This window comes from Hypoxylon fragiforme, assembly GCF_022984875.1.
Source record: "Hypoxylon fragiforme strain CBS 206.31 chromosome Unknown GGS25scaffold_3, whole genome shotgun sequence".
Classification (NCBI taxonomy): domain Eukaryota; kingdom Fungi; phylum Ascomycota; class Sordariomycetes; order Xylariales; family Hypoxylaceae; genus Hypoxylon; species Hypoxylon fragiforme.
This window is the reverse complement of record NW_026054758.1, coordinates 913,043-933,454: the sequence shown is the minus strand read 5'-3', so window position 1 is coordinate 933,454 and position 20,412 is coordinate 913,043. Positions and strand designations below refer to the sequence as shown.

At 48.5% G+C, this 20,412-nt stretch overlaps 9 protein-coding genes across 9 annotated transcripts; 4 read left to right on the top strand and 5 right to left on the bottom strand.

Annotated features, from left to right (window-relative positions):
• Positions 1-17: 17 nt before the first annotated feature.
• Positions 18-1,767, bottom strand: GGS25DRAFT_480320 (cytochrome c oxidase assembly protein CtaG/Cox11-domain-containing protein). The gene is made up of 4 exons (XM_049260077.1): positions 1,378-1,767; positions 1,234-1,303; positions 660-1,119; positions 18-548 (listed from the first exon to the last, which is right to left on the bottom strand). The coding sequence occupies exons 1-4, from the start codon at positions 1,611-1,613 to the stop codon at positions 499-501; spliced, it is 816 nt and encodes a 271-aa protein (XP_049118654.1). The 5' UTR covers positions 1,614-1,767; the 3' UTR covers positions 18-498.
• A 375-nt stretch (positions 1,768-2,142) lies between these two features.
• Positions 2,143-3,818, bottom strand: GGS25DRAFT_519182 (FAD/NAD(P)-binding domain-containing protein; the record flags this gene model as incomplete). Its single annotated transcript, XM_049263657.1, has 3 exons — positions 2,143-3,064; positions 3,117-3,540; positions 3,593-3,818. 3 exons carry the CDS (start codon positions 3,816-3,818, stop codon positions 2,143-2,145), a joined length of 1,572 nt encoding a protein of 523 aa, XP_049118653.1.
• A 1,808-nt stretch (positions 3,819-5,626) lies between these two features.
• GGS25DRAFT_170779 (vesicle transport V-SNARE protein) lies at positions 5,627-6,847 on the top strand. Its single transcript, XM_049256562.1, has 3 exons — positions 5,627-6,070; positions 6,170-6,591; positions 6,663-6,847. Exons 1-3 carry the CDS (start codon positions 5,891-5,893, stop codon positions 6,748-6,750), a joined length of 690 nt encoding a protein of 229 aa, XP_049118652.1. The 5' UTR covers positions 5,627-5,890; the 3' UTR covers positions 6,751-6,847.
• Positions 6,848-7,416: 569 nt separating this feature from the next.
• On the bottom strand, positions 7,417-8,257 carry GGS25DRAFT_170818 (uncharacterized protein). The gene is made up of 2 exons (XM_049256564.1): positions 7,576-8,257; positions 7,417-7,466 (listed from the first exon to the last, which is right to left on the bottom strand). The coding sequence occupies exon 1, from the start codon at positions 8,108-8,110 to the stop codon at positions 7,793-7,795; it is 318 nt and encodes a 105-aa protein (XP_049118651.1). The 5' UTR covers positions 8,111-8,257; the 3' UTR covers positions 7,417-7,466; positions 7,576-7,792.
• A 1,331-nt stretch (positions 8,258-9,588) lies between these two features.
• GGS25DRAFT_170784 (quinone oxidoreductase) lies at positions 9,589-10,986 on the top strand. The gene has a single exon (XM_049256563.1). It carries the CDS (start codon positions 9,765-9,767, stop codon positions 10,863-10,865), a length of 1,101 nt encoding a protein of 366 aa, XP_049118650.1. The 5' UTR covers positions 9,589-9,764; the 3' UTR covers positions 10,866-10,986.
• A 115-nt stretch (positions 10,987-11,101) lies between these two features.
• GGS25DRAFT_170708 (40S ribosomal protein S5) lies at positions 11,102-12,530 on the top strand. Its single transcript, XM_049256560.1, has 4 exons — positions 11,102-11,422; positions 11,510-11,549; positions 11,738-11,921; positions 11,982-12,530. The coding sequence occupies exons 1-4, from the start codon at positions 11,323-11,325 to the stop codon at positions 12,297-12,299; spliced, it is 642 nt and encodes a 213-aa protein (XP_049118649.1). The 5' UTR covers positions 11,102-11,322; the 3' UTR covers positions 12,300-12,530.
• GGS25DRAFT_170709 (acyl-CoA N-acyltransferase) lies at positions 12,531-13,801 on the bottom strand. The gene has a single exon (XM_049256561.1). It carries the CDS (start codon positions 13,686-13,688, stop codon positions 12,762-12,764), a length of 927 nt encoding a protein of 308 aa, XP_049118648.1. The 5' UTR covers positions 13,689-13,801; the 3' UTR covers positions 12,531-12,761.
• A 586-nt stretch (positions 13,802-14,387) lies between these two features.
• GGS25DRAFT_480297 (NAD(P)-binding protein) lies at positions 14,388-15,765 on the bottom strand. The gene is made up of 2 exons (XM_049260076.1): positions 15,424-15,765; positions 14,388-15,357 (listed from the first exon to the last, which is right to left on the bottom strand). The coding sequence occupies exons 1-2, from the start codon at positions 15,483-15,485 to the stop codon at positions 14,640-14,642; spliced, it is 780 nt and encodes a 259-aa protein (XP_049118647.1). The 5' UTR covers positions 15,486-15,765; the 3' UTR covers positions 14,388-14,639.
• Positions 15,766-16,100: 335 nt separating this feature from the next.
• Positions 16,101-19,711, top strand: GGS25DRAFT_480296 (actin-like ATPase domain-containing protein). The gene has a single exon (XM_049260075.1). The coding sequence runs from the start codon at positions 16,446-16,448 to the stop codon at positions 19,500-19,502; it is 3,057 nt and encodes a 1,018-aa protein (XP_049118646.1). The 5' UTR covers positions 16,101-16,445; the 3' UTR covers positions 19,503-19,711.
• Positions 19,712-20,412: the final 701 nt, after the last annotated feature.

Genomic DNA, 20,412 nt, shown 5'->3' with positions numbered 1-20,412 from the left:
ACTAAAAATTAAGAACTCGGAGCTATGAGCTATATAAGAACTAAGATGAAGCTATCGTCAACTATGAGAACCAACTTCCATCTTCGCTTCATCTCAAAGGTCTCCAAATGAGCCAACCATAGCAACGCCTAGGTACATATTCTAGAGCTATTTTATAAAGTTGAAGTCTATTAGGCTTCCTCGTATGTATTTTGCTACCAACTCGACCTCGAAAGGGAGAGCGACCTTGAAATGCTACGTTTTACATGTTCCGTCCAAGACAAAAGTAAAAGTGACTTTGCATATGACCAAAACCACTTCCTCCGCGTATGAAGAAAGAAACGCCTTTACATGTGCAATTCCTACTACAATGCGATGCGATGTCAAGTTTTAGAGGCCGATGGAAGAATAATCCAAGATGTTTCCCGATCAAGCAAACCCCTTTTATAGGACCAAACATAAAGGAGCCATGGTAACACCTCTAACCTACTTTGACTCCAATGCTATGCTAGATGAATTTCAAGGTGCCGGGAACGACTTGAAGTTCCCGTTATTATCATACTTGGCCTCTGCAAAAATCCAGTCAGCCATTTATTTATTTCACTTTCCCCAACTCAAGATCATACATATGCTTCAAAGTTGACGAAGAGAGAAAAGAGGGGGATTAAAAATGAACATACTAAAAAACGTATAACTCAACGTGACCTCATTGATCCCGCGCATGTTGAGGTCATTCAGCATGTCGGGGTCGAGGTAGAAGAAGACGGGCATGTCGACGGTCTCGCCGGCGTTGAGGCGCTGCTCCTCGAAGCAGAAGCACTGGATCTTGCTGAAGTAGGGGGCGACCTGGGCGGGGGTGACGCTGTAGGTGGCGACGCCGATGATGTCGCTGTCGCTGCGGTTCGTCGCCGTGTAGAACGCAAGCGCCGTCTCACCGGGAAGCACGCGCACCTCGCGCTGCTGCGGCACGAACTTCCACGGCAGCACGTCCGACACCGAGGCGTTGAACGTCACGCGGATGCGCCGCGCGTCCGTCACGGGAACGAGGCGCGACGCCGGGTCGAAGTCGGCGTCGCTCGAGGAGGGGCCGTGGCCCGGTGCACGTATGGGCTGGCCGCCCCAGCCTGTCGTTTGGCAGATCTGTTGGTTTGTAGCAATGGTTAGACCCGTTCCGTGGGTATTATATATAGGCATTTATGTAGATAACCCCGACGCAGGCAAGTGTATAGACGTAAAACATGAAGCACGGCGTACCATCTTATACATGGGCACGGAGCCATAAGAGAATGCGACAGTGCCGAGGATGACGCTGAGCGTGTAGTACCTGTGATAACGATTGAGTCCTCTCGAGCATGATTAGGGGGATTATAAATAGGTAATAAATAGGTAAAAATATACATGGTTGTTCGGTTCTTCAGCTTGTAAAACTCTCGCACACGGTCCATCGAGGCAGCGTGGGAGGCAGTGGTGGTGGTGGTGCTTTGCGACTGCTTCTTCGCAGTGCTGCTGGACATGGACTTACGCAGTGGTGGCGAGGGCCGCGCTCGAGTTAGGGCTCGGCGACATGATGCGCAGGCCCATGACGATACACCTGCTTGCAATGACTTCCATGAGGATTGGTAAAGATTATTCATATTGCCGGGTAGAGGTTAAAAGCTCTGTTGGGGGTTTACTATATGCATGTAGTATACCAGACTGTATCGTACCATGCTACCATCGTGGGGTTCTCAATGGATGTGAGTGTGAATGTGTGAGTGTGAATGTGTGAGTGTGAATGTGTGAGTGTGATGTGATGCAAAGCTAAAGAGCTAGGCAAGCTAAGGAAGGTTACTGTCCCTGCAGTTTTTAGGTGGGGTTTGGTTATTTAGTGCTATTTATAGGTACCTAGGTAGGGTATGTATTGTACCTATCCCTACATACCTAGTAGACTAGCTGCCCTACGCTGCTACATGTAGGTATTCCACCTTCTGTTGAATGCCTATGGCTTAACGTCTTAGGGGAGTCACATATTAAAGTACATAGTTATAAGGTACCGAGGTAGTATCCATCAATGCTACATGCATTTTGAGGCAATCCATATACATATGTGTGTCTAATATATACCATGTACTATTAATTTGTCATGTTTCTTATATGTTCAAAAGACAAAAAACCGTTTCCAGTTTACATTTGCTTGATGCTCAACCTCCTATCCCTCCCATTCCCGTTTGCCTGTACCGATGCCTTCCTATTTATTTTACAAAACACCCTCTCCAGCACGTCTATTACAAATATTTGAATCGCCAAGATGATAAGCCTTACCAAGAGGTCCACGATCCCTAGGCTCGGTCGTCTTCCTCGACTATACGTCGAGTCTACGAACTCGAACGGCAGCTTGGCCCCAAGGTGAGCCTGCGCTACGTGTAGACCGCTGCTGAATCCATCTTCGTGAAACCCATACTTGGTCCACGCTCCCGCGTAACTTATCCCTCTCGTGTTCTGTATTCTTGGCAGGGCTTGCTGCGCTCGGACTGCCGTGGGATTGTATAGCGGGTGTGAGTACGAATATCGGCCTTGGACAGTCTCCGGCCTCGGTTCTTGGATCGGGTTTAGTGTCACCAGTACGTCTCCAAACGCCTCCCGAGGAATGTGTTGCAAAATGTTCATGTTGTATGTCAACGAGATCTGGTCGATGTCTCTGCGCGTCCAGGGCGATGATACTGTGAGGTAGTTCCAAGCCGACCATGCATTTTGCCTCCTCGGCATATGCGACAGGTCTGAATGGAGAACGCATGTATTCTCCGACGTCTTGAACTGGGACATGATGGCACTTTCCTCTGCAGTGGCCGAGGGTTTAATGATTTGATACGCTTGATCTCCGTGCGTCGCCAATACGACGTGGTCATACACATCTGTTTTTCCATTCTCCAGATGGAGCCTGACCTGACCATCTTCATCGTTGGTGATGTATTTGACCGCGGTTTTCAGGAATAAGTGATTAGGGGGGAACCCCCTAACCACTGCGTCGATGTATGATTTCGCGCCCCCTTCTAAAGTAAGCCAGGCTGGTCGCGTGGCAATAGTACTCAAGAGGTGATGATTCCACCTAAACAACGATTAGCGATATGACTATGGGTAGGTCTAATATCTGGACTCACATAAATCGAACAAGTGTCGTGGCCGGGAACTCCAAAGTGCACTTGTCAGGACTCGTACTCCATACAGCCGCCGTCATGGGTATCAGATAGTCATTGCGAAATGCTTCCGAGTATCCTTGTCTGTCCAGATACTGTCCAATCGTTTCCATCGGCCTGGCGGAGGCTTCGTCGTTTCCAGAGGCATGATAGGAATCATCCACGTCCTCCTCCTCCTTCAATAAATCGAGGGCAAATTGGTTGAAGCGGATGATATCGAAGACCAGCCTCCACATCTTCAAGGAGAAGATGTTTCTCCTTTGGCAGAATAGGGAATCCAGGCTTGCCCCTGCCCATTCGAACCTTCCACGGTCCCGTGACACGCCAAAGGTCATCTCTGTAGGCACCGTTTTCACCTTAACCCTTTTCAGGAAGTTTATGAAATTGGCTGAGGCTAAGTTAGTAGGGGCGCAACGCTTGCAGGCTGGTAGCTGACGTACGATATGTTGCCTCGTTGAGGACGATAAACCCCGTATCTACCAAGGTGGTGAATTTGCCTTTCTTCCATACTACCGTATTAGTATGGCCACCCAAGCGGTCAGCCGCCTCGTAGAGGTATACATCATGGTGAGTGCGGTTCAGAGCCCAGAGAGCACCGATTCCAGCTGAACCACTACCAATGATGGCTACCTTCTTCCTGGGGACCCAGTTAGTGGTCGATGTCATCGATTGCTTTACGATAGACGAGTGAAGACTGGGAAGACTAGGAAGGCTCGGAAGGTAGGGGATGCTGTGGCAGTCGAAGCACAGACTTTCATAAATCAAACAAGGACAATAAAGCAGAAGGAAGATGTCTCAGAATAATACATCAAGTTTTTTTTTTCAAATGGGAAGTGAAGTGCTCTAAAAGACAAGGGCAAGCTACTATGTAGATATGTAGATATGTATGTATGTAGGGCATGCAGTGCAGGATAGCATGGAAATAACATGCAGGTGTTACGTAGGTGCTATGAAGGACTTATGTAGATTGGCGCCGTAAACGTCCTATGGCGTTTGTCCAACCTCGACATTTCCACCAGATCGGATCGGAAGAGGCTGTGGCTGCAAGAGAGTGGATGGACAGTGGATGGAATGATAACGCTCTGTCCATCTACAGAGGCTTTGGGCATGTAAAGATATAGAGACGTGGGGCCCGGAACAGCTGCCATCTGGCTCATACACGCGTTTGGATCCAGGTAATTGACTAGGATGACTAGGATTATTTCGTACTTACATCTCTTTATCACATGCAAATGTTGTAAAAATGCGAAAATGTCGTGATGCCCCGTTCTTATATATTCTAGACGTTTAAACCGTGTAAATCATTGGACGTGGTTGAAGATGAGTTGAGCGGGTAACTATTCAGACGAAGGTAAAAAAGAGTGTAGACTGTGTAGGTAACCTGTTTACCCTCGGCTCCCCCCCAAATATTAGAAGAAGCTCCTTGAACTAAGCCCAAGCTTGCCAGGCTTGCCACAAAGTTGCCAGCCCCCATGCCTTCCTTGTGCCTTGAAACCGTTACGGCCCTTACGGGCAATGTCTGACGTGGATCCACCACACTATTAAACGAGACAACTGTAACACGTTAGATTACAGCCATTACAGCCGCAAATGCTAATAATCAGGTGCTTTCAAGCCTTTGACCACGTTGAAAATGATGCCTGAAAAAAATAGAGAAAAAAAAAGATGTGAAGTTTCTAGTGGAGGTTTATTTTAGTGCACATTTGTGATTGATCGGTGTGCAAAATGTTGTATCATGCACATGTGTTCGATAACATGACAACGAACTACTACTAGTAGTAGTTATGAGTCTATGAGAAGCATGTGAATTCAAATTTCAAGTGTTCAAGACTTTGGCAAATGTACATACAGTACATGTATCATACAATCCGGTTTCGTCAAAACACATCTTCTTTTCTGACGGGTCATATCCATAGGGCTACAGCACCAACATAATATGCAAAGGCTTAACCTGGAAATGGGGTAAATTTGATGTCTCACAAAAAGATGAGATGTCAGATGAAATGTCGAGGCTCAACGGGATCGAATATACAGAGACAGCGGTTCGAAAACCGTCGTCTAATACACAATTCTTTAAAGCTCCATGTTTTAGTCTGCCCGGCTAATACAACTCGGCGTCCGTTATGAAATAAGACGCAGAGCCTTAATTATCTGCTTCCGGGGGATCAACTTTATGGAGAAAAGAAGAAGAAGAAAAATTAGAAAATGGATCGATGAAAATGATTGAAATACTTTTTTTTCGCGACGATGTAGAGCACGGACCACTATATTAGCTGTAGTGTGGCTGAATAGTTAGTTATGTGGTGTGGCTAGAGTCAGACAAGACTGCAGTGGTAACTGGACTAACCTTGAAGTAGTTAGGTGGGTATAACTATAGACCCACTTGAATCTTACAGTGGTCTGAATCGCATTGGTGGATCTTGTGACTGCCAGAATTACCCGTGTCTGGGAACGACCTGCTGTTCCTGGGTTACCTTACGCAACCTTACGCAACCACACATGATCTTTCCTGCGACTTCCATATCACGAACCATCCATAAACCATCCATAAATCATCCAAGATTATCGACGACTATCTCTACAACGATAAAAAATAACCATTCTTTTGCCGACAATTCCAAAACTTCTCGCCCAGTTTTAACGATAAAAATCCTACCGTTTCAACGATATAGGAGCCTCGAAGACGAGCTAAGGAGATAAAAGGAATCAGACCAATCCTTATTCAACGCCATTCAATCATGGCCAACCCACTCGACACTGACGCCGGCTCGGAGCTGTTCAGCAGCTATGAGGCTGAATTTAAGCTAGTCCAGGCCGACTTGACACAGAAGCTCGACCAAATCCCCGAGCTGAACGGGGAGCCGCGCAAGGCCGCTATCAGCGCCGCCGAGCGGGCCTTGGAGGAAGCAGATGAGCTGGTACATTCCCCATCCATTCCCTAAGCTATATCTCTTCTCCCATGTGATAACCAGGCAATCGCTCTTAACTAACTCGATGGGACCCTTCCCTAAATGTAGTTAGGACAGATGCGACTGGAAAAGCAAAACATCCCCTCCTCATCGCGACCCAAGATCAACCAGCGCTTCCGGAACTTCGAGACGGACGTAGACGGGTACAAGCGGAAGCTACGGTCTCTCGCCTCAGACCGCGCGGCCTTATTCGGCGGGCGCTACACCGATAGCCCGTCCGGTGGGACGCCGTCCGACCTACAGCTCGAGCAGCGGCAGCAGTTGCTTAGCGGCACCGACCGCCTCGACCGCAGCACCCAGCGCCTGCGCTCCTCCCAGGCCCTCGCCAACGAGACCGAGGCCATCGGTGCCAGCACCCTCGCCGACCTTCACCAGCAGCGCGAGCGCATCACCCACACCGGACAGGTCCTCTACGAGAGCGAAGGCTACGTCGACCGTAGCGTCAAGACGCTTAGGGGCATGGCTCGTAGGTACTGGCTTCCCTCCCCTCCCCTCCCCTCTTCGATGCACCGTACAAAATACTAACCTAGGGCTTTTCTAGGATGGCTACGAATCGGGTAATCACCATCGCTATCGTCGCCGTGCTGGTCATCCTCATCTTCTTCGTCATCTACGCCAAGTTCAGATGAAGCAAGCCTAATTCCAACCGAATGAGCCCTGACTACCCATTCCTTAAGGAGAAAAGTAGGACTTGGGAGTTTTTCTTTGGTTGTAGTCCTAGGATAACAACAGTAACAACAACAGTAGCAGCTGTGGGAAGTCTAGGAAACTGGTTAGAGCCAGACATCACTAAGCCAATCCGCTGGCTGGGTGGTAGAAGTCATGTGTACGAACCCCTCTTTTCTCTTTGAAAGGGGGGAAAGAAAAGGCTACCTCCCGGTACCTATTTGTGTAAAATTCCCCTACTATTATTGCGGATTTTTTGTCGTTTACCTTGGGTTCTTAATGTTCAAGAGAAGAAAGTGTACACGGCGTTTGAGGAGCGAAAGAAACGAAATTCAAATTTATTCAACAGACCTACTTACCTAAGTATTTATCTACCTATCTACCTACGTATTGAAAGGGGTGAAAAGAAGAGTGGGTTGATTGATTGGTTGGTTGAGACCAATTATCAGTCATATTATATCATACTGTATTACGGTTTTCCCCATCGTACGTATATATAGACCTACGTATATCATCAATATTCTCTATATTCCCAAGTTTCCTCCCCCATTTCTGGTATTCTGAACCTTGAAACAGGCGATACATTAGCCCTAATCCAAGAGATAGGATGTATTGTCCGTAGCGGCGATCTCTATGGGTCCCCAGATAACCCCAAGTAACGTCGTGGTCTATACGGTACCTATACGAACGCTAGCAAATCGGTTAGTCGCTAAGACTGTCCAATTCGCAAAGTCGGTGTGCAATTGGGTAAGTAGGTAGGTAGGTAGGTAGGTGGTAATGGCACTGACGCTATAATCGTAGATGCATATACAATCGCATATGCGGCGTAATGGCCAAAGAAACACGTTACGCTCTTCCCCGGCCTTTCGAATGCGCACACCACCTAACTAGGTTGCGACATTACAGTACAGTTTGAAAGCAATAAAGCGCTCTCGCTCAACCCGATGTCGTTCCTCACAGCACAGCACAGCACAGCACAGCACAGCACAGCACAGCCATGCCAGCTTAATACAGCGTCCCATTCACCACCCCCTCGACCAAGTAACTGACCACCTTATGGCACCGTTCCTGCGGCAAGGCGTCGAGGACACTCCACTGCGACAGCCTTCTAGGCTCGCCCGGCTGCCAGGACTTGTCGACGAGCACAGCCTCGATCAGCACGCCGGGGTTGACCTCGCGGATGAGGATCTCGCTGGTGATCATGACGTCGGCGCCCTGGAAGGCGTCGAGGAAGGTGCGGCTGGAGAGGACGGCGTTCTTGAGGGATGCGAGGTCCAGGTGTGTGAGTATTTGCTGGGTGAGCTCTACGGGGAGGCGCTCCATGTTGGTATGATAGGTAGGTAGGTAGGTAGGTATATATGTGTTTCCTAGGTGAAGAATGGGTATGAACCTCTTCGCACTAGATGTTGTGTGCAATAGATGTTTAGTTAAATATGAGGGTAGGTTATAAGTGAAGGGACCTTAAGGATTAAGCCAGATAGCTTGTCCAGTGTTGTGGTTAAAGGATGTAACTACCGACGAAGGATTCAATACTGCATGTACCTAGGGATAAAGTCCACGTCACAAGAACTGGTCGTATTGTACATTGGCCAAACCAGCCTTTGCCAAGGGATCCATCTACTGAATGCCACCAACGGTGTAAGCACGATTCCTTGTTTGGCCGTCTCTTACGCCGATCACCTGCGCATGTGTATTCAAGGGGATGTTCCGCATTCCGAATCGTTTGAGGCTTGTCAGCACATATACTAAGCAGGTAGGCTTAGTTGCAATGTTATCAGATGGCTCCTCTTGAGATTGTCTGGGACACTGTATTTGTAATTGATTCCATCCATTACATATACCTATGTAGGTATATATCATCCTGTAAAAATACTTAGGTGGCCTAGCCACTGGCAAAGCCCTTGAGTCTTGTTTAATAACGGCGAATCGCGGTGGATGGCATCGTGATGGCCGAAGCCAGGGATGCTTCATCCCTCCATGGGTAGCTCTCCATACCCATAAGTATTCCATGGCTATCTATTATAAGCCTCGACTATCTAGCACCAAACAGCTAGCCGTCCAGGAATCAACCAAGCTTCGACAAAGTGACGATAGGAATAAGGGGGTGAAAGGAGGGGGGGTGCTTGGAGTCGTTCACAGACCATATGAGCTACTGGAGCCTCTTAGCTTGAAGACACTCTCGTGAAAGCATAGGGGGTGCGTATGCTGCGTCTTAACATCATGTTGGCGTCCGCCGAGATGAATTCGCTAATCTGCGATAGGAAGAAGCTGAGTAGGTATGTACTGTAGCAGGGGAGATGTTTGATGGCACTACTATGTCAAGTACTGGACTTACTAATGGAAGACATCGCCACTCGGGGCATGAGGAGGTTGGTAATACATGTTATGAGGTTACAATACTTCGTACACCAGGTATTAAAACATCTGTGTCTCGTGCTCGATTGTTCATATCGGTACTCACGGACGACCGGAAGGGTATGTTATACGTTCCCGGCAACGTTCCGGAACTACCTACTCGTCGAGGCGCCATGATTGACGTCACGCCAACTTCATGTCGGTCCCGAGCCTATATTAGCCGGCCCCTAATCCGTCATCGTACCTTATCTCATTCTACACACCAGTAAGCTCCTGTTTATATTTAAGAGGCAGTCTCTGTGAATAGAGGATAGGGGTAACATCATCGCGATCGCTATGTCCATCAGTAAGCAACGCGGTAGATTCTGTGTCGGTTTTCGCACTTCGCATTTCGGTAAAAGCTTGATAGGCGTGCTGCTTTGGAGTACCCCTCATGGTGACTTAATAAGCGCGTAATGTCAAAGGGATATCGAAACCTCCTATATATGAGGAGGGTAATCCATAATTTAGGGGGCTGTAGTTCTCCGATTGTAAGCCAAGAATATAATTGTTGTCACAATACTGAAGCGCACCCATCTTTCGAAGGATAAACATATATCACCAAAATTATTCCTTGACAGAAATGGCCCCCTCTACTATGCAAGCCGTAGGAGTTACCGAGTATGGCCCCATCGAGAACTTGCGAGCGAAGGAAGTTCCTAAACCACCAAAGCCAACCGACAGGCAAATGTTGGTTCAGGTGAAAGCCATCTCAGTCAACCCTATCGACTTGAAGGTCCGCGGTGGCATCTATGACGACCCCCCTGAGTACTACGAACGAGTTAAGTCACTGACTCAAGAATCGCCCAACTTCCATATCATCGGCTACGATGGTGCTGGGGTTGTCCTGGAGACGGGGCCGGAAGTGAACCATTTCAAGGCTGGTGATGATGTCTTTTACCTTGCAAACCCCGCCAAGCAAGGGACTTATGCCGAAGAGGTGCTCGTGGACGAGCGCCATGCTGGCCATAAACCTCAGTCGCTAGACTTCGTTCAGGCGGCGTCAATGCCACTTACTTACGCCACAGCTTACGAATCTCTAGTTGACCGGCTAGAAATAAAACAAGGGGAAAAGGCAGCAGTCTTAATCATCAACGGTGGTGGGGGAATGGGGTCGATCACGTCCCAAATCGCTCGGAACGTGCTAAAACTGCCCATCGTCATTACGACAGCCTCGAGGCCAGAGACGGTCGAGTTCTCCAGGAAGATGGGCGCGACACACGTGATCAATCATCGCCAAGACATTGTCAAGCAGATCCAGGACCTCGACCTCCCGGCGGACACGCCGCTGAAGTATGCGTTCATCACGTCGCGAACGGAGCAGTACCTCGGGCCTGTTGCGGACGTGCTGGTACCGTTTGGCAAGATCTGTAGCATTGTACAGGCCAAGTTCGACATGTACGGGACGCAGATGATGAGCAAGTCGCTAACGTTCGCGTGGTGCTGGCTGGGGACTGGAGTGTACCACAACTACCTTAATGATAAAGAGGAGAAGCACCACGAGTGGTACGAGGAGATGGCTCAACTGATGGATCAAGGTACTATAAAGTGCCACCTTATGCAGAGAGTTAGGCTTACGGCGGAGGGGATTAGGGAGGTGCATAGAAGACTTGATGCTGGGAAGGCTATTGGGAAGATAGCTCTTGGGGTGGATGAGCCTGGAGAGGGGAGGGCATTTTGTTGATTTGGGTATGTGATATGAGGTTTACAGGTTCATGTACCGTATAACATTGAAGTTGAATAACACCGGGATTATTGATGTTTCTTGTAAGTTGTGATAGTATTTAACTGATCACGTGTGGCCCCATATTTTAAATAGACGAAGTTCCAGGGACCAACAAGCCTTATCATTGTTATCAACCGTCAACCAGCTGCTTGTCACTTAACTAACTACCTAGTACTTGTACTTCCGTACTTGTACTAAAACAATCGAAGCCCTAGACTAGCGCACCAATTCTTACCCACGGAATATTCAAACAATCGGATGTACCCGACCAAAATTTCTCAGACTTTGAACTTCAACAGTGGAAATTGAATTCGCGATCCTCCCCACCACCAATCTATCTCTACCTTCGACCTTCCACAACACCCAGTCTTATTGCCAGTACGCCAGATCGCCAAATCGCCAGATTTAAATCAACATGTCTGACAACGGCGAGGTCGAGGTCGAGTCCTCCTCCTACCAGGTCCTTCCCAAGGATGTTACCTCCGAGATTGGCAGCATTAAGCTGTTCAACCGATGTATGTTCTGTCACCGATACCCTTCATTCCTCGACTGAACTGCCGAGCGACACAACAAGAAAGCAACATAATTAACAATTTGCGCAGGGAGCTACGAGGATGTCGAGATCCGCGATATCTCATTGACGTAAGTCGACCTAGTTACCCAGTTACCCAATCAATTTTCACGTCTATCGATATCTCTTGTCCATATTTTCAACTTAGGCGATACGATACGATATTATACTACAACAACCTCTACTGTGTTGCAACACCGATATACGCGATCAATTAATATGTTTAATGCGACATACTAACCAAGACTTCTTTCTACAGCGATTACATCCAGATCCGATCCCCCGTCTACATTCCTCACTCCGCTGGACGATATGCCGCTAAGCGATTCCGCAAGGCCAACTGCCCCATCATCGAGCGATTGACCAACTCACTTATGATGCACGGCCGCAACAACGGAAAGAAGCTTATGGCTGTCCGAATTGTTGCCCACTCCTTCGAGATCGTAAGGCGCCCTTCGCAAAGTGTATAGGGGGGAATAATATTCTAATCAAAGTAAAAACAGATCCACCTGATGACCGACCAGAACCCTATCCAGATTGCTGTTGATGCCATCGTCAACTGCGGTCCCCGAGAAGACAGCACCCGTATCGGTTCCGCCGGTACCGTCCGACGACAGGCCGTCGATGTGTCTCCTCTCCGACGAGTGAACCAGGCCATTGCCCTTCTCACCATCGGTGCCCGAGAGGCCTCTTTCCGCAACGTCAAGTCGATTGCCGAGTGCCTGGCTGAGGAGTTGATCAACGCTGCCAAGGGAAGCAGCAACTCGTACGCTATCAAGAAGAAGGACGAGTTGGAGCGTGTCGCCAAGAGCAACCGATAAACGGTTTGCTCTTTCTGGGTTTTCTTCGGCGTGGACGATCTGGGCATTTTACACTGCATTTGTGCGTTTCTGGCTCAGGCGGGATGTGGTCTTATGGCATACTAGTCACATAGGGCTTCCTCAATAAAAGGCTCTGCCCGTTGCGGGCGCATCATGAACTGAAACAACAATTAATCTCACCACTGGTCTTTTGTCCCTAGTAGGATTGTGATTGCGTAGTGTGATATTGCTACTCTCTAAATACCTAGGGCACTGACTAGATACTTCACATTGAAACTCATGAGATGAAAACTAATAAAAAAATTGGTCATGCTCGAATTGATATCGTTGTAAATCTTTGCGTACGTGTCATGGGATGAATAGCAACGCTAATAACGGAGTAAGCAGCTCTAGATACCTAGTTTAATCTTCCCCTTTTTTAAAACCTCCCATCTGCTCTTCTGTGATGTGATGTGATATACATCATACTTTCGGAGTAACGTTCTTGATATTCAGCCGCTGGAACATGCCGACGTGAGGGATCCCTTCCTCAAACCACCTGCCCATGCCCTCGTCAACGCGAAAGCCCCAACGCTCATACAGGGAGGCGACCTGCTCCTGGGCGTGGCAGCAGATGAGACCGTTCCACTTGGGGATGTCGCTGGGGGCGCCGGCCTTGAGCTGGTCCATGCCGAGCTCGGCGACGCTCGGGTTAAAGAAGGCCGGGTTGTCCTCGAGCCACTTGCGGGCGGCGCGCCAGAGCTGGCCCGCGATGTGGTGGCCCCGGAACTCGGGGATCACGGCCATGCGCCCCATCTTCACGTACGGCTCTTTTCCGTCGTGAAATGTTGTGGGTCTGTCTGTGCCGAAGGGTAGGGCGGAGGCTTGCCGCTCTTCTTCTACGGAGGTTAGGGTCCTGGCTCGGGGTCTGTTGGTAGCGGCGGCGGCGTCCCCGGTCTGGTCTTTTGACCGCGTGGCCTCTGCTTCTTTGTCGTCGCCGTCGGCTTCTTCCTCCTGTGGTAGTAGTACATTGTCTACGTACCTACCGCCGGGTACGGGGTGCGGTGGGTGGGGGAAGGGGACAATGCGAAGGGTGCCGATGGGTATGGAGCTAGTCTCAGAGCGGCGTGGGTGGAGGAGTTTGCCGGTGGAAGGGTCACGCTGCTCGTGGGCGGTGACGCGGTTGACGCTGGCGTAGGTGACCCAGTGGCAGGAGCGGGGGTCATCGGCGTCGAGCTCGTTGGCGAGAGGCACACCCTGCTCGCGCACGAAGACGGCCTCGCGCACCTCCATCGCATCGCAGAACACCTTGGGAATCTGCGCCCCCACCGGCTGCTGGTCGTGCGGTAGCGTTCGGTCATACCCGTCTAGCCGCGTGGGCTCCAGGTGTGAGATGAAGGGTGTTCCCATTTTGCGAATTTTTTGATTTTTGGCTCTCCTTGTCTATGTTTTCAATGGCTGTTGGAGAGACCTTTCCCTTTTCTGATCTCGAATGTAAATAGTAACAGTAATTATTTAAAACAATAGCTCGCAGATACAGACAATCTTCATGCCAATCTTTCTGTTTGATTTCAGATGACTTCATGGAGTTGTGAAGTTATCTACAACACATTGATGCAATGTGATGTCGTTTCCCTATCGCCACGGACAGATGCATAGACTATGATTCCTTCGAAACGAAGAGGGGCTTGGATGTAAATCTGAAGATCCGTGGATAAAATACGCGGAGTTATGAGGGGTTTGGGAAGTTGATGTCGAATGAGTGAGCAGGTTATAAAAGCTTAAGATGAGATGTTCGCCAAGGTTTTGAAGTTGAGTCATCTTTATTTTTACTTTTATAAATTTATGTACAGAAAGAAGCATGGAAGGCAAATATAGGTACATATGCAAACGTGATACATAGAAGGCATGTTACACAGGCTGACAAGGTGGTTGCGCCCGCTAAATGAACATTTCATTATCATATATGTAAGTCGCCACGGAGCGCCAAGGTCTCCGTCCCGGCGTCTGAATTCGCCACCCCGTGCCGGCTGTATGCTTGAGCCTTGTCCGTAACTGGCCGGCAGGCCGCGTAGATCACCACGCATCAGTGCTAAATCAGATTCAAGATACTAGTAACGGGTTTATCAATTGATACTTCTCCAACTAACCTGGAAACATATCTGACGATATAATGCAATTACTAACCTACACAAAGTAACAGCATACCTATGCATAAAAGAAAAGCCTCACACAGCTTATACCACGGTAAGCCAATTAATTAATCGTGTTTTTCTTCAATTGGCTGGACTGAGCAAGTATGCCGAATGCATGTCAGATTTGAAAGGCGCAAACACACAAGCTGAACCCAAGTATAACTACCTATTTCAGACCACCGCTCAGTAGAATGCTCTGCCCGGTTAAATAGCCTGTCTTACACATCATGGTAACGACGTTTGCGCATTCTTGCGGCATCCCTAATCGACCAACCGGAATATTCTTCACGTCGCCCGGCGTACCCTCGACGAATTTCGCGTCCGGTATCATCCCGGTCTCGCCAATCATGGCCGGGGCTACGTCGTTGACAGTAATCCCTACCTTGGCGTGCTTCATGGCCAGATTCTTCATCATACCCGTTAGACCAGCTTTCGAGGCTGCATAGTGACAAGCGTTGATGCCCCCCCCTTGCGCGGCGATAGAAGAGATGAATATAATTCGTCCCCACTCTTGGGCTTCCATGTGCGGAATGCTCAGTTTTGTAAGGATGAACGAAGCTCGCAAGTTCACGTTGAGGGTGTAATCGAACTCTTCCAGACTCACATCCAGAATGCCGGGTTGTCTCTTCCCATATCCCGCGTTTGAGACTAGAATATCTGGACCATCTTGCCCATGCTGCTCCTTGAGTTCGTGGAAGAGCCGCTCGATATCCTCGGCCGAGGCAGTATCCACGCGATGGATACTAATCTTGCGACCTTCACTACCACCATCTGATTTTCGTAGCTCCTCGGCTAGATCATCTAACGGTTTTCTGTTCTGAAAGCAAGTCAGAGCTAGGGAGGCACCGTTATTCCACAAGTCTCGAGCGCAAGCAGATCCGAGTCTAGGATACGTCAACGCTTGCAGCAGACAAGATTAGATAAAAGGCATAGGTATCAAGTTGGCATACCCTCCAGAAGCGCCTGTTATCAGGGCTAGACGCCCATTGATCTCGTTATCGACTTTGGGCATTGTGGGCAGTATGTGTTAATAGAACAGTACATAGGGTTTAGGGTAACATTCTATGCCCCGGGTGTGTGTATACACGGGGCAGACGGGTAGTCCTCAACCAGGTTCCTGGTCTTGGATATTGAATAGTATTTGCTACCTAAGTATGTACTCGGTACTAGGTAGGCCGATTAGCGCTTCGTTGAAGTTCGTTGCTTAAACGCGGGGCAACTTGGGCTAAGGGGGGAGATGCAGTTAAGTAATGATTACCTAGCCACAACTCAATGCGTGCAAAGGATCTCTTGGAAGGCTTGGAAGGTGCAAATGGGATTCAATTGAATTTCCAATTTCGAATCATTATAGATCCACATTTGGTTATCGATCCAATCAGATCACTATCAGTGTCTTCTGCATAAAAAGTCAGCCACTTTGCAAGGGTTGCAATTCCAACAAGCTGTCCTCTGCGGTGAAGTTCATAACGTTGAGGACCAGCTGGGCTTAGCGCACTTGCTGCTTTTACTCAAGCTCGACATCCCTTCCAAGGTGCTGATGGCAGCCTGATGCAAATGGGGGGTGTGTCGCTTCAGATTAAAAGCGGCCTGGGTCCAGTGGGGATCCCTGTCCATCGTGGTAAAACCTCAGGAACACAGCTACTACCTAGTAGTTGTAGGTATTCACTTTCTTAGTAGAGGCCAGATTGATTCTATTAAAATAGAAGAAATATTTCAAGTTTATAAGACAACATTAAAGATAAGGGACAGGAGCCTTACAAAACAAACAAAAGTCAACTTTTAATCTCTCCTACATAACTTGAAGTTGAATACCTACCTAGAACTACTAATCATCTAGTAGCTGGAGGTATTAAAATAAAACTATCACGAGCAACGCACTCGGTATTAAAATACTAAACACTTTAGCAGCTGGTCTCAACAACTTTCACTGGCGAGCTTCTCGCCCCAGTCACCCCTCCTAACCTTGCCCACCATGCCACAAATATTCTCCCCTCGATCTATACTATTATGTGTAGTCTTCTTATTCTCTACAAACGTTCTCGCCATATCCGCTGTTCTTGGTATTGATCTCGGCACCGAATATATCAAGGCCACTCTCGTTAAACCCGGCATACCTCTCGAGATCGTCCTAACCAAGGACTCGCGAAGAAAAGAGGCTGCCGCAGTCGCATTTACACCTTCACAAAATGCACCAAAGAGCGGTTCATACCCTGAGAGGACATATGGCTCCGACGCCGTAGCCCTTTCCGCTAGATTCCCCGGCGATGTATACCCGAACCTCAAAGTCCTTCTTGGCCTTCCCGCAGACGACTCGATTGTGAAGGAATATGCTGCAAGACACCCCGCTTTACAATTAGAGGCGCACAAGACTCGCGGTACTGCTGCGTTCAAAAGCAAGGCTACGCCCAATGAGGAAGCATGGATGGTGGAAGAGTTATTGGCAATGGAGCTCCAGAGTGTTCAGCGCAATGCGGAGGCGTTGGCTGGCTCCGACAGCAACGTCCGATCTGTCGTCATTACCGTCCCGCCATACTACACTATTGAAGAGAAGCGCGCTGTGCAGTTAGCTGCAGAGCTTGTTGGTCTCAGAGTGTTGTCCTTGATTAGCGACGGTCTTGCCGTTGGGCTGAACTACGCTACGAGCCGAACGTTCCCTACCGTCAACGGAGGAGGCAAACCAGAGTATCACATGGTATTCGACATGGGTGCTGGCTCCGCCAAGGCAACCATCATGAAGTTTCAGGGTCGATCTGTTAAGGATGTCGGCAAATTTAACAAAACGGTTCAGGAAGTGCAGGTTGTGGGAAGTGGTTGGGACAGGACTCTGGGTGGTGATGCTCTCAACTACTTGATTGTGGACGACATGATCTCCAAGTTTGTTGAGACGTCCGCTGCGAAGAAGGCCTCGGTGGCGGCAGAAGGTGTTCAGGGACATGGGCGCGCTATGGCTAAGCTTTTCAAGGAGGCCGAAAGGCTGAGACACATTCTCAGCGCTAATGCTGAGAGTGGTGCCAGTTTTGAAGGTCTTTACGACGATATTGACTTTAGATACAAGATTAATCGGGCAGACTTCGAGAAGATGGCCGAAGTGCATGCTGAAAGAGTTGGTGCCATCATTCTACGGGCACTAGAGGTAGCCGAGCTTGATATTAAACAACTCGACTCCATCATTCTTCATGGTGGCGCCTCTCGAACACCTTTTGTCCAGAAGCAGCTCGAAAAGATTGCAGGAAGTGACAAGCTTCGCAGTAATGTCAACTCAGACGAGGCAGCTGTTTTCGGCGCCGCTTTTCGAGCAGCAGAGCTTAGCCCCAGCTTCCGAGTCAAGGAGATCAGAGCATCTGATGCCTCCTTCTACTCGGCAGGGATGAAGTGGACGAACCCCAATGACAAGCCTCAGCAACAGCGACTCTGGACTGAGAGGTCTCTTCTCAGCGCCGCTCCCAAGGAAGTTACCTTTACAAACCAAGAAGATTTCTCTGTCCATTTCTATCAGCAGGTGTTCTCCACTGAAGGTGCCTTGGTTGACAAGGAGACCAAAACCCTGACGACAAAGAATTTGACGGCTTCTGTAGCATCTCTAGCTGAGAAGGGCTGCTCTCACTCCGATATTCAATTCAAGGTCAAGCTACGGCTTAGCACTGAAGGCAGTGAAGTGGAAGTTGATAGCGCATCTATCGCATGTGAGGCTGAAGTACAAGAAAAGGAAGGCTCGGTCATGGATGGTGTCAAGAATCTCTTCGGATTTGGGAAGAACAAGGACCAACAGCCCTTGAAAGATGGCGAGAATGCCGACACAGAGGCTTCTGAGAGTTCTGAGAGTGCTTCAACCACTCAATCTACTGAAACGGCCACGACTTCTGTGGATTCCAGCAGTTCTTCAACAACCACAACTGCGTCTTCAGTGCCTGCCGAATCCCCGGAGAGCAACTCTGCCCCAAAAAAGAAGCAGCTTGTTGTAATCCCGATAGACTACACCGTAGAGAAGGCGGGCATCCCTGCTCTAACCAAATCAGAACTCGCCAAGGCCAAGGAACGCCTCCAGGCATTTGAAGCGTCTGATAAATCCAGGCGTTTGAGAGAGGAGGCTTTGAACCAGCTTGAAGCCTTCACTTACCGAGTTAGGGATTTGTTAGAAACCGAATCCTTCACAGCCGCCTCTTCCCCGGAAGAGCGCAGCAAGTTGGAGAGCAAAGCTAGCGATGTTAGTGACTGGCTCAACGACGAGGGCGCTGATGCATCCCGTGAAGAACTTAAGTCTAAACTCAAGAGCCTCAAAGGTCTTGTCTCGCCCATTGAGAAGCGAATGGAGGAGGCACGTAAGCGACCTGACCTGATCAAGAGCTTGAAATCTGCACTGGATCAGACAAACGTTTTTATCGACAATATCAAAGAGAAGATTGCCGAAGGAGATGCACAGATGTCCTCCCTCAGCGCCAGCATTTCTTCCACTAGCGAATCAAGCTCGACTGTCACATCCGCTCCTTCACAGGATGCTGACTTTGAAGGTCTTGAAGATGACGTAACCACCACTTCAACTACTACTACTACTGCCACCGAAGATCCCGCTCTAGTGCCGCCTATGTATACTCTTGATGACCTGAAAGATATCACGGGCCTTTCAAGTTCTATCGTCATTTGGCTAGAGGAGAAGATCGCTCAACAGGAGAAACTTCCTGAGACAGCAGACCCCGTATTGCTTGCCAAGGATCTTGAGGAGAAGACGAAGAAGCTTGAAAAGGCAGGGATGGATCTGCTTATGAAGTCTATCAAGAGCCAGGAGAAGGGCAAGAAGAAGAGTAGCTCGAAGAAATCGAGTAAGACGAAGACTAAGACCAAGAAGGGATCTACCAAGACGGATAGTGACGGGTCAGAGCCCACAATAGATGCAAAGGATCGGGAGAACTTCATCAAGCTCGGAAAGGACGGCAAGGGCCCGACGGCGGAGGAACTGGAGGAGATGATCAAGCGCATGTCCGAGGAGCAACTGAAAAAGGAGGAGTCAGGGAAAAAGCACGATGAACTATAAACATATACTTAGGGTGCAGATAGACCTTGACGAATGATAAAAGACAGCTTTCTAAGAGCAACTAAGAGCAACAATCCTAATTACAGCCCTAGTTATCAGGTGAGGTGAGAGAGCTGGTTTGAGCAAGTACATCACCTATACTTGTAGTATAGGTACCTACATGTAGATGCTCATCCACTTACATACCTATGTATAGAATATGTATCTCCAATATGTGCCTTTACATACTTACTGTACATGTAGTAGGTAGGTATCAACTTAGAGACATATAGCCAATCCACACCTACATGTGTGTAACACGTTCTACGGCACAAGCGTTCCTGTTTGTGCTCTTCACGGGTAGACTGCCGGCGCAAGGGGCTCGTACATGACTTCATCTTAGTTTGTTCTCTGTAACGTCAGACCCTGTAGCAGACTGTTTGCCATTTACATCCATATTTACATATCAGTGCCTACATATATATGTAGTACAGGTTCTTTCCCCTGGCAACCGTTTTAGAAAGACACATTGATTTGCGGGTTGGCTCGGTACATACGCTACATACATGTATGAGCCCCTGAGGACGATATAAGTATGTAAGTATACATGTATGTAGGGTGAGTGTTTTATGGAATCGAGACGTACATGTCTACATACATACATATGTGATGTATGTATCCATCTTCTTTTATATGAAATGGAGGACGTAGAGCAGGGTCAACCTTGAATTCGATGTTACTTCAATACTATCAGGTGTACTAAAGTATGTAATGAAATGGTTGGACGATATTTATATTTCCATTTCCATCGATATCACTGTACGTGTATAACATCAAATGTAGGTATATACATAGGTAGTGAGTATGTACCTGCATATGATACTATAGATGATACATGGTACCGTACATATTATTGATTCCTGAGGTATGT